The following is an 11,998-nucleotide window of genomic DNA, read 5'->3' as shown; positions in this document are numbered from 1 at the left end:
AGAAGTCTCCCAAGTCTTTCAAAGACTCTGTGTTTGTACTTCTGTCCTGCAGCCAGAGTCAGTTTGCCAGAAAGTTTGATGACTGTCACATAAGGTAGGCGTTCTTGCTGTTCATTTAGTTCCATGTTTGCACATAACTGAAGAGAGTACTTTGAAAGGTAACAGATCAAAGATGACACAGGACTTCTGTTGTGCTTATTATGGTGTAACAAACCTGTGGAACTTGCTGCTGAAGGAGACAGAGGGAACAATGGTGTCCCAGAAACTTTTGAAAAGTAGACAGAGAGAAGAGAGAGGTAACAGGTGAGCAGCACCACTCATGACACCTGGTTTTATGGGGCTTTGAATTCCTTTGTTCCTTTCTGATTCTGCAGCCACCACATAATATGTTTTCCCTCCATTTCCTCCTCCCTCAAGCCCTCAGCTACTGTAGTTTGCTGTGACGTGTGTAAGAGACCACCTGTCCTGTGTGCAAGGGCTCCACAAACGCCAGCTGCCTCTGGGCTGCCAGGCAAGGCACACAGCCCCTGCTTCCTCCCCGCTGCTGCCACACCAAACAGCCTCAGGAGCTGCACTCAACCCTTGGGCCACATCCTGTGGAGACCTGTTGCAGGAACTTGCGGTGTTAAAGCCCTTCAGTCCTTTGTGGGATGTGACTAAAATTGGCCGACAAGGAGAAGTTAGTGGGAGGGGGAGGTCTGGCAGCTGACAGCAATCACAGAAGCCCTTCCCCAGGCTAACCATGACATGAGTAAGCATGAGTCACACCGTAAGTTGATGAGCCTAAAATTATCTACAAAGATGAATACCATCTAGCTGGCCCAACACATTATGGGCTTTCTGCTTCCTCTGGAACTGGCAGATTTTGGCTTTGGGTGAAAATAGGCTGACGGCTTGACTCCAAGCCAGTAGTAGCCTGACAGCTCCAACTGCATTTTTTTTTTTTCCTTTGGGCCTGCTGCTTTTGCTTTTAGATGGAGATTCAGCCGGAACCTTCTTCCCTACGTTGCAGCCTCTAGGCATTACTGACTTTGTGCCGAAGCTGATATTCTTTTCTCCTAGCAGCTCCTTGCCCTCCAAGTTGATGCTCCAGCCCCCTCCCCTCTGGCATTGTTCCCAGGCTGTCCTGTCAAGATGCAAAACAAATACTCAGTGCATCCTGGAGAAATTGCATTTTCACACTGGCTCTGAACCTCCTCTGCAGAGCCAAAGCAAAATTAATGCAGAAACTAATCCCTTTGCCCCTACAACACACATCCTCTTCATTGGTGGAGCCAAGAAAGACTGAAGAGAATTAACCTTTTCTGCAATTTTTTTTTCAAGATAGGAAATACACTGCTTTTCACATGCTCTTCTTCTTCTTTCCCAGTTGCTGCATTAGGGAAACCAGCTTTCCTTGGAGCAGGAAGGCACCTTTTTCTTCTTTCCTCTAACTAACACTACAAGTTTATTTTAAGAAGAAATTACATACCTACGTGGGATTGGTAGAGCTGGTCTTGGCTCTCTATAGCTATTAGCTAGACCAAGTAGGTAGCAGAGCTTGCTAGAGTAACTGCTGCCCACTCAGAAGCAGCCAAGAATAGCTGTAGCCTCTCCTAGGAATCAAGTATACAAGTCTGGAGCTCCGGGGGTCCCTTCCTGTGACGCATATGACATCACCCTCCTAGCCATGGGAATATGCTACTGTGTGAACCTAGATGCAGATGTCTGGAAACAAGGGCAGGCTGTAATGCTGAACTGACAAAAGCAACAAAGGCATTGAGGTTTCTGGTCTTCCTAACATCCCTCCTTGCAGGTGTCACACACTCCAGTGCAGCCCTGTGTGCTGTTAACCGGTCGGGCAGAGCCCACGGAGTCCCCCCCAGGGCAGGCACAGCTTGCTCCTTGCTCCAGGAGCCTTGCCTCTTTCTCCTTCCCCGTGACTCAGCAGCGCCTGTTCTCCCCCAGGCTCCTGGACTGTCCAGCTGGAGAAGGGAGGCACGGTGGTGGTGCTGCGGAGCCTGCTCTGGCTGGGACTGACCTTCTACCATGTCCCAGCGACCAAGCAGTACGGCTACGTCTACTTTGGCACTGGTGAGAAGAATTTTGATCTGCCCTTCATGCTGTGACTCTTCTGTCTCAGACGAGGACTCGAAGAACACTTTAGATTTTATACTTAGGAGATTTTTGTTTAATATTTGTTCTAATAAATGTGTGGAACTTCTGCACTTTGAGTGAAATTTTTTTTTTGTCCCTGGACTCTGACTTTTCCTAGGACTTCACAGTGTGTGATCCTCCCTCAACTCCAGATTGAATTCCCTGTAGTGTGTCACTGCAGGTCCTTTAGAAAGTACCAAATGGCATTTTCTTCCATGACAGGCAAAGCCCTAGGTCAGAAATCAAACCTAGGCCATCTGTCTGATTACAAAGACACCAAGCTTACACAAAAACTAATTTGGAGACAACATGAATGAATACCTGCTGTCACCCATCAATGACAAACAAAAATAGAGTTGGAGTCAGAGTAGAAAGCTGACGCATACTGTAAGGCATCTGTACTAAACCCTGAACTCTAGAAAGGCATACTGAAGAGAGTATTTTGTTTTTCAGATGTTAGGTTACACCAAGATTATAGAGGTCTTTCCAGCTCACCAGCACTAAGCTGTAGAAAGAAAAAAACTAATTGTGGGCATCACCTGGTCTTCTGCAAAATGTGCTCTTCAGGTTCATCTCAAGGCAATGGTTTAATCCAGTGACTTTTTAACTAGTAAAGCTCACTGAACAGAACTACCTGGGCTAGAAGACACAGTTACTTCTGTACACAGAAGAAAAATACTTCCCTTTCTGAAGGACTGTAGGCTTCAAAGCTTCATAAAATAGAGGTGGTCAGCCAGTGATTTTATCTCAGTATAGTTAATGAAATCTAGGCTCCATCTTCCAAAGCAAAAAGATCTTGGCCAGCTCAAGAGGCTAAATGTAGGGCTTCCACTTCACAACCCAAGGCTAAAAAGAACTGTTATAATCTAATTTGTTTTCCTGGGTTCTATGGGATCATCGTTACCCTTTGTTACTGTCCATGCTGATGGATTATTAGCAGATGATTCTGATGAAAGCAATACAAGGTTAAGTGGCACAGTAGTACACAAAAAAGCTGATTGGATTTATAGCCCCCAGATAAATACCAAAGAGCCAAAGCAATAATGACCCTGATAAAATTAATGGGTCTTTAATACAAAGCCTGTAAGGAGCACTTCTCAATAGCAGTGGTCAGTAAGTGGAAGGTGCTGTACAGGGAGAGAAATGGTGCCACCTTTTACTTACACGATGGAAAATTGCACACATCTATCAGCCCCCAACTATCCCAAGAAGAAGCCACATCACTGACATGGAAGACTTGTGGCAAGTGTATTTGCAAGGGAAAAATAACAGGCTAAGTCATCAAGGATGTCAACATTCTGTATTTGTTAGATCCAAGAGTGAAGCACAAGCCAGCAAAACCATAAAAGAACACATAAGATGCACACGTGCCTGTCCACCACCACCACAAGTGTTCTGCTGCAAATGATGGATAGCACAGTAAAAAAATGGATTTCAGTAGCCATTAACAATCTCTCTTACTGTCAACAAAACATAGTGCTGCAGGAGACTTTTCTTCTATTGGTGTCACAGGTAGAAAAGCCCAAATGAGGCAAATCTCAGTTGGAACACATATTAATGGGGAATCAACATTCATTGGTGAAAAAAAGAAGGAAATGTCCTTTCCAAAACCCAGTTGTGCACCATAATGAGAGAGAAGCTGAAAGAGAAGCCTTCAGATCTTTTCTGGCTTTGAGAGTCTTTGCCCTCTCCTTTCTCCAAATCATTCCACACACTGAATTTTGCTTTGCTGAATCTTGTGTTCTCCTAGAGATCCTAGAGCAGATTGCAGCTTATTTTCTGGAGACAATATAAAGTACTAATGACAGTTTTAGAATAAAAAAATTTGAGCTACTGACAAACTTGCAAAAAAAGCAGCACAGTGGAAAACCGCTGTGCTCACTGCCCGTGCCAGTTCTGGCCACTAGTGGTTTAAACAGAGAGGCTTGTGTGTGTATTTGATGTTATTCTTCAGCAGAGGGTGTCCGACTGGAAAGGGTTTTTTGCACCACTTAGGGCCCCTCTTCCAGATGGGCTTTGCAGATCTGACGGACCAGCGGGTCAGATACCTGTCAAAACAACACAAAACCATTTCAGTTTGATCACTGAGAAAAGGTTCCAGCTGAAGCAGGAGCAGGCACTGCAGCTGTTGCCTCCCCACCTGCCTCTGTACAAAAGGAATAACTATGAGCAGAGCTCCCTCAGTTCAGAAGGGACCACTGGAAAGGAATTGTCATTTGCTTTGGAACATTTGAGCTGCACCTCTGTACTGAACCCACTGGCACCTGCTTGAGTTCCAGTCTAGCAAAACAAATCAGGTGTAGTCTCCAGGCTTCTGGGAAGTTGTCCACCTGTAGCTAAACTGCAGTGCTAAATCCCTTCATTGCAACTGAGCCCAAGACTGAATGCAACCAGCCTCTATGGGAGGTGTTACTTCAACAGCCAGCCTCAATAAGGTAAACCAGTTACAAAAGCTAAACTCTCCGAGAAACAGCATCTGTAAAAGGGGATTAGTTTACTTTCAGTGGATAACTGGTTATTTCTTCTGCACAGGATCAGTTTCTGGCCTGCTCTTGTATTTCCATATATCCAAATTTGCTTTAGTGTTCTCTGTACAATACTACCGAAGCTTGCTGGTGCTGGAAGTCAGAACCTACAGTGTAAGAGGTACTAGAATGGAATTATCATCCTAACTACAAAACTCTGTGAAGAGCAACGTCTGGCAAATCTCCTCTGCTTTTCACCATTTGAAGTTTTAGACTTGGCGTTGCGAACAGGCAGGGGATTTCAGATCCAGAAACACTTACTGGAAATCTTACCCTGTGGCTGGGTGGCCTGGAGTTTTGTTAGGCTTTAAATCTTTTGCTACCAGTAGAGCGAGGAATAGAGGTCCATAGAGAAAGAGGAGTCTTTTCAGACAATAAAGATCCAAAGTAAAACCCTAGCATAATCTGCACAAACAATGCTCCAACAAATTAGAATTTGGAACAGACCGATAAACTTTGTCCAGTGATGTTTGCATGCCTCTGTTGAGTAATCCTGTGGTCTTAACGTAGCCTCAATCAGTCATCCTCTCCCCAAACAGCTCTGCTACCTTTATTTGCATCGTGCAAATTTGAGATACTAAGAACTTTGGACAGAGATCATGCAATGCATTTGTTTGAAGGCATTTAGGACATTCCTGAGAACTACAAAGAAAGCTTGCTATGCCAGGCAGCTACAGACTATGTAACAGCAGCCTGTTTCCCTAGTGCTTTTCATCCTTAGCAATCCCAAACAGCACAAATTGAGAAATGAATCACATTTGGAGGTTCCTGCCACTGAAACGAAGCCACTTCCAAAACGCATCGCTTTTGCTTTGAGGAGTTTGATGATAGTTAAGCCACCTAGAAGCAACAGCAGGAAGGAACTGGGAGACAGCACAGAGCAAGATCCAGCCACTTGTTCTCCTATGCGTGCACTAAATGAGTCCCTTTTGACCTTTAATGTTATGCTAGTGCATTAGTGGAATCCCTTACATAACATGAGGACAGGAAGTAGGAGAGACTCAGTCCTGTCTCTCATTTCACATGCAGGGGGAGTTCAGAAAGACCAAGTGCAGGTTCCCAGTTGGGCATCTGGCAAAGAGCCAGGGCGATGCAGCTCCTTTGGGAGAAGCTGCAGGGGTATTAGATGGGCACATGGGGTTAAGTCCTTCTTTTCATACTCCTCTGGCTGCAGGGGAAGGGCTGTAGCACAAGTTTTGGTATCGCAAGACTGCTCTTACAGCGAGGGAGGGAAAAAAATCCCAAATTCTTTTAATGCATCAGTGTGCCAAGTGCAGTTCTGGTCACATGTCCACATGCTTACGGGAAAGTGCTCCCGTGATAATAAATGATCTCACTGGGAGAGAAGTGAATGTGTGAATGTGAGATACACATCAATGCTGTATGCAGGTTTAGATAGACAGTGGCTTTTTAAGAAATCCCTCTGTTTTGGTGTGGGGGCTGGAAGTGCACACCCCAATTCTGCATAGGAAGAAGGATTTAGTAATGGCCTGATTTTAAAGCTTTTGTTATTTCTCTTTTGAGCAGGTCTAATCCAGCCCTCTGGTCCAGGCTTTTGGCTTCCTTTGGGGACTGCAGGCTGGGGCTTTTCATTGTTAGCTGAAACAGACATTTGGACGCTTTCCCTTCCTGGAGCACATTTGCTTTTAGCGCTTTTAATACTTGCTTTGTCCCAAACTCAAACTTATCCTATTTTGTTTGCTGCCTTTTTTTTTTTTAAACCTTGATTCAGCAGTGGCAAAAGCCTGATGCCTGAGAGCAGTCAGTCTACAAAGTCCCTTTTCCTCTTTGACTAACCCCAGTTCCTACTGTTCCACAGTTTCCTTTTTTTTTTTTTTTCCCCTGAGAGTGAAAATAATCCACAAAACTCACAGATGACACCTTCAAAGCCCAGCACACAGGACTTTTCTGCAAACTCTGCTGTCCATGTAAGGTAGCCTACCTCTTTTCTAGCCAAGTCATCCAAGTTTCCATTGCATCCAACCACACAGTTTGTCTTGGGGAGTTTTTATAATAACCTACAAACACACACTGGCAGATGGTCTGAATTTTCTCAGCCAGCTGAGGGTTGTCAGGACAAAGCCTCCATGTAGATGCCAAATGCATCTGGTCCACAGTCTTCTAACATTTTGGTGTGCAGAGCTCTCACTCTGGACAAAGGGGGACAGAACTGCCAATCTCAGGGACCGGCAACTCAGCTCTGCTTGCCCCCTTGAGCAGAGCAGGATCCTGGGCAAGAACCAGAATCTCTGGACTCCAGCTGCACAAATGAGTAGTTTGGATAAAGTGTGATGGGAATTTCCCTGATGGGAAAAGACAAGATACACAACAGGACGGAAACAACTGTGGTTATTCACCTGCAGTCATTTCAATCACCTGAAATCTCCGTGGCATGTGGAAGTCCATTTCCAAGGATTTTATTCAGTGGGCAGGAAGGCCCCAAAGCCTTTCCACTCAGAAGCTGCTGCTTAACACCTAGGGGTGGGCCCAGGGCTAGGTAAGGGCAATGACCTGCTCATGGGGCAGCTGCAGTCCTGCACGCAGCCCAAGCAAAGGCCGTGTTGGTGCCGTTCAAGGCTGAAATGCTGAACCCTCAATGAACTTCTTCACTCTGGCTTTTGTTTGGATGAAGAGCAGAAGGCAGAGGGCCACAGACTGCAGGAAACACTCGATCAAAGTGCTGGCAAGACTGCCTCCTGCCTGCCATATCCTTTCCCATGACACCTCTTGGCTTTGCTCACCTGCAGCCACCCTGGCTCTTTGCTTTTAAATTCACATACTATGCACAGCACAGTTTCCATGCGGATGAGAGAAACCACATGCTGCTGGAGTGAAATGCTGATAGCAGTGAAACCAGACTCTGCTCCCAGGGATGAGGTGTCCACAGAGCTTGAGAACTTTGTAATTCATGAGGAGTTCATAAGGAACCGACTTCTTTCCTAGCACATAGCAACTCCCTCAGATCAGGTGATGGAGGAGGGATTGGATATTTTGTGAGCCAAGTTCTGTTCTTCCAGTAGGAAGCTGGAAATGGAGTGGCAGCTGAGCACTCAAAGTCAAGTACTCCATAATCCACAGCACCTCTTGCTGACAGAGACCAGACTCAAGGAACCGGTGACATCCCTTAGTCCTCTTGGAAAGGGAACAACTCCACAGTGTTGTGCTTTAACCAATATTTTGGACCCACCATAAGAAAATGAGTGCTATATTCACACTAAAAGAATATCTAGATGCTGGCTTGAACTCAGTGACTGTTCTGGACAGTGTTAGTGCACACTATCCATGCAACAACCTCCATGCTGGAAAGAAAACTGCTGAGCTGTTCAGGTTTCCATTCCTGAAAGCAAGGATAGACGTCTGATCTGCAGCTGTGCTTGACCATTTCCCAAATGGTTCTGGTGTGTGGTGGCCTGCACACACATGACTCTGGAATATGAGAAGAGCCTGTTGCTCTGCACAGTGCTGGTGAAATCCCCAAGAGCTTCCTTGGCCTCATGGGCTAGTGAAAACATTTTGTTGCTGCAGCACTTAACTGGCACATGCCAGGCTGGAGCACAAACTGATGCAGAAATAACAGCAGGAAGTTATGAAAGGGAGAATTCAGACTGAGGATGAGGGAACAATCCTTGGCTGCAAGACAAATCTGCTTGTGGAGTTATCCCTTGGAAACAATGAAAGCCCCAGACTGGGCCAAACATGAGAGTATGAACTATAGGGAGTAATTCTGCATTGATGAGGGCAGACTTCATTGAATTTCCTTGTCCAGATTCTGAAGACAAATTATATGGAAGAGAGGGGAAGAACAGCAGACTTAAGAGTTTATGGATAGTGTGGGTACTCCCATGACCATATTTCTTCAAACACACACAGCTAGTAAAGCAGTTAAGTGGTAACATTCTTGGGCTATCACTGTCAAAACCAGATCAGGGAGAATGCAAAAAGGCAAAGAACTGAAGTCCAAGAAATGAGAAATACCACGGCAAGTCTCACCTGCACACTGTCACAATTGCAAGAGGTAGAATAGAGAGCTGAGGAGCACTGTCCATTTGAATTCTGACTCACAAGGTGTTCTCACACATCTCTCACTGCCTAGGGGACCACACAGCTTGGCTCCAACTGGCATTTCGCTTTCCTGTTATACCTCCTTCTGCAGTTCCCCATCTCCTCCTCTATGTTACATTAAATCCTGGACAGGTGAACCCATACTGTGCTAGACAGTTGGATGATCAAGAACAAGGCAGGATCTGTGGCTGCTGCTTCCCAAAGCATTGTGCTATTCCTCTTACATTCCAGCAGTAAAAACAGGATGAGGAGATGGAGTGGGTAGGGGGAGGCCAGCTACAAAGTGATCCAGTGCAAAGCAGGGAAATTCTTACCCCTCTGCAAAGAAATCTGTGGCATGTAGGATGGAATGTCCAAAATTCATACAACTGAGACAATAAAACCACTTCAGAAAATAAAGCAGGGATTTTGCTTTTTGGAAAACATCACTGAATAAACACCAGAAGAGCTGGCAGAGGGGTTCTGGATGGTAAATGCACACTTCATGTCACTGGATCAATGGCAGGGCTGTACCCCTGACCCTCATTAAAACAAGACAGTTTGGTGGTAGCTCCATACATTGGCACGTTAGTCTCAGGTAGGTGCTAGCCAGTGTGTGCCAGACACTGTCTGTGGCACGGACACAGGGCCACCACGACACGGGCCAAACATTCCGGCCACAAGTACAGCCTAGGAAAAGCTGAGGAGCAGCTCTTCTGGTGCTCTCAAAAGTACACAGCTACTCAGCCCTTCTTTATGTCCTCCCTTAATGCCTTTGCCAAGGAGCCATAGGGTTCCTCCCATGCAGCTGGCCTGTACATTGTCTCATAGGCAAAGAGCAGAGAGAGCAGTTTTTTTGTCAGGCTGGTTTGTCCCTCTTCCAGCAGTAGAAAAGCTGCTCTCAACAATACTGATAGGAGCTTGGAAGAAGCCTGGCCAAAGGGAGCAGCAACCAAGACTTTGCAAGGCTGAAGAGAAATGAAAGGGATTGCTCACCCAAATGAAGTAATGGGCCAGACTTCAGCCAGGCAAGGGTTGCTGCTCTGAGTCCACACACAGTAAGTGACTGCTCATGTCTGTACTATGGCAGAGGTGCTGGGCTGACTCCCACTTCCAGTTACACTCTCCCCAATGAATCTCCTTCAGTCTCAGGTGGTGTGAGTGGAATCAGTCCCTAAGGTTATCTTAGGCTTTCATCTTGGTCCTGTCACTCTAGCACCTGATGGCATCGTCCAGTGTCAAGAGCAGTACCATCAGCAAAACATTCTTCAGCTCAGTGTAAGATTTTCTGTCCCTGGGTGGTAGGAATTTTAGAAGTATCCACAGTAACATCTAGAGTAGACAGTGACTACTCTAAAAAAGTGAAAGATTTCTCAATTCAGAGTAAAGAGTGAGACAACAGATTGCTTACAGTGAGGTAATGAGAGGAATTTCAGGGCAGAAGGGGTGAGCACACAAAAGTATAGATAAGACTCCTGAGAGAAATTAGCAGGACAAAGCTTATTGTCACAGTCTTGAGACAGACTATACACCTCTGCAGTGCTGTGTCTATTCCTTTCACCTTGCACCCTCCTATTTTAGAACAATATAGCAGGAACTGTGTCTTCTGTACCCAAAGCTTTCCTCTCAACACAATGCAAGCTCCTGGTGGCAAGAGAGCGTGTGCAGGTGAGCAAGGGGGAAGAGACAGCAGGAACAGAGGCCACAGGACTGGAAGTGGACTTAGTTCTCAGTATACGGGATACCACGTGCCACCTGTGAGGACTACCCATCTCAGTTTGCAGCCCTGACACAAGTTAGTCTCCATCTCCATTTGCTGCAGGAGCACTTTCTTTTGACCAAGAAGGAGCAGGCTCCTGCAGAGCCAAGCAAGTGATGCCTCCTTCACCTTTACAAGCATCAGTGCACAGCAATGGGCAACCTGCTGTGCCAGGATCCCTGGTTCCTTCAAAGATCAGGTTAAAGGTTCCTCAAGCAGCAGGTGGGAATTCAATAGCTCCAGCATCTACAGCATGGGCACTTCAGTCTGCTCCTGAAGCGTGGCCAGTGAGGGTGACTTTGGAGTGGATGGGGTAGAGGAGCATATTTCAATACTGCACTCAGAGCAGACCCACTGGTGGAGCACAGAAAAGGCCATCACTGCAGGCAGATCTGGAGAGCACAAGGGCTGGTTAAACTGGCATTAAGGAACATGCATTACCTGTGTTCCTGTCTTGGAAGACCTTTAATAAGGAACCCAAGCATATTATGAGGCACCTCAGTTTTTCCCTGTTGGCATTCCCAGGGCTATAGCAGCAGAGAAAAAAAGGTACTATTACCTCTCATTTAGGCAGAGAGGTAAAAACAACTAGAGCAGTCAATACAGTGATCTCAAGAAGAGCTGATGCTCGAGGATTTGGAAAATACATCACTTAGCTATGCAATGTATTGCCTGTTATAATAATATATTATAATTGCTCTGTAGATCCTGTTGATCCCTTCTTGAACTTGCACTTAAAAACCCAGCAGACACAAATGGAGTGAAGGGATAGGCTAAGTTAGGTGTGCAGCCCTGATATTACTCCAGACAGGATTAGGGGATGACCTGCTCATCTTCTCATGGCACTGAACACAGCAACTTGTTCCACTCTTTTGATCCCAATTCTGCCAGCTAACTTGCATTTGGCAACACCACAGGTTGAATGCTTCCCAAATTCTTACACACTTATAGAAAGCTTCAGAAACTAGTACACAGGCAAAGACAAGGTAAGTTTGGATAAGTGATTTATGTGGGAATTTTTTTTATAAGAGTACTGGCTTCATTCCCAGAATAAGTACTGGTTGAATGTCTCCAGTGTGTGGGTGCCCTTCAGGCTAGAGGAAAGGCACGGTTTCTACCTCCTGCCTTATGTGATGCCCACTGCTATTCCAGAGAGCAAGTTGGCAAGTGCAGGTAGGGGTATTCACAGTCAAAACTCCCACAGAACCACAGTGGCCAAGATTTTGCAAGGGTCCCAAGGTGCAAAGCTTTCCCCTTCCAGCAGGCTGAGAAGACAGTATCATCAGACCAGAATAACACTCCTGAAGCAACCCTGCACTCTATTCTGGCTCTGGGACTCATATGTTTAGTTCCAGCCTCACCACCAAAACTTTCAATCCAATTTCTTGATCCCACTCTCATCTCCATACAGACCTCAAAACTTGCCTATTTCGATGGTGTTCTATCTCACCAGCAACAGCTCTGCTCTTTAGTTTCTAGAGTCTGCATCCACCCTGTCTGCTACATTCACTTGCTGGGAGGAGAAAAACACGAGTGG

At 45.9% G+C, this 11,998-nt stretch overlaps 1 protein-coding gene across 1 annotated transcript in view; it reads right to left on the bottom strand.

Moving 5' to 3' along the window:
- Nucleotides 1-4,039: 4,039 nt before the first annotated feature.
- MRPS18A (mitochondrial ribosomal protein S18A) overlaps nt 4,040-11,998 on the bottom strand; it is a gene marked incomplete at its 5' end in the record, with an annotated part of 21,125 nt that continues 13,166 nt past the window's right edge. The window contains one exon of the mRNA XM_008946133.1: nt 4,040-4,184. Coding sequence (XP_008944381.1) covers nt 4,040-4,184 — 145 coding nt within the window. The remainder of the gene's footprint in view (nt 4,185-11,998) is intronic.

The sequence above is a fragment of the Merops nubicus genome, unplaced genomic scaffold (assembly GCF_000691845.1).
Source record: "Merops nubicus isolate BGI_N331 unplaced genomic scaffold, ASM69184v1 scaffold27938, whole genome shotgun sequence".
NCBI lineage: Eukaryota > Metazoa > Chordata > Aves > Coraciiformes > Meropidae > Merops > Merops nubicus.
The sequence above is the reverse complement of the archived record's forward strand: the minus strand, read 5'-3'. Positions and strand labels throughout refer to the sequence as shown.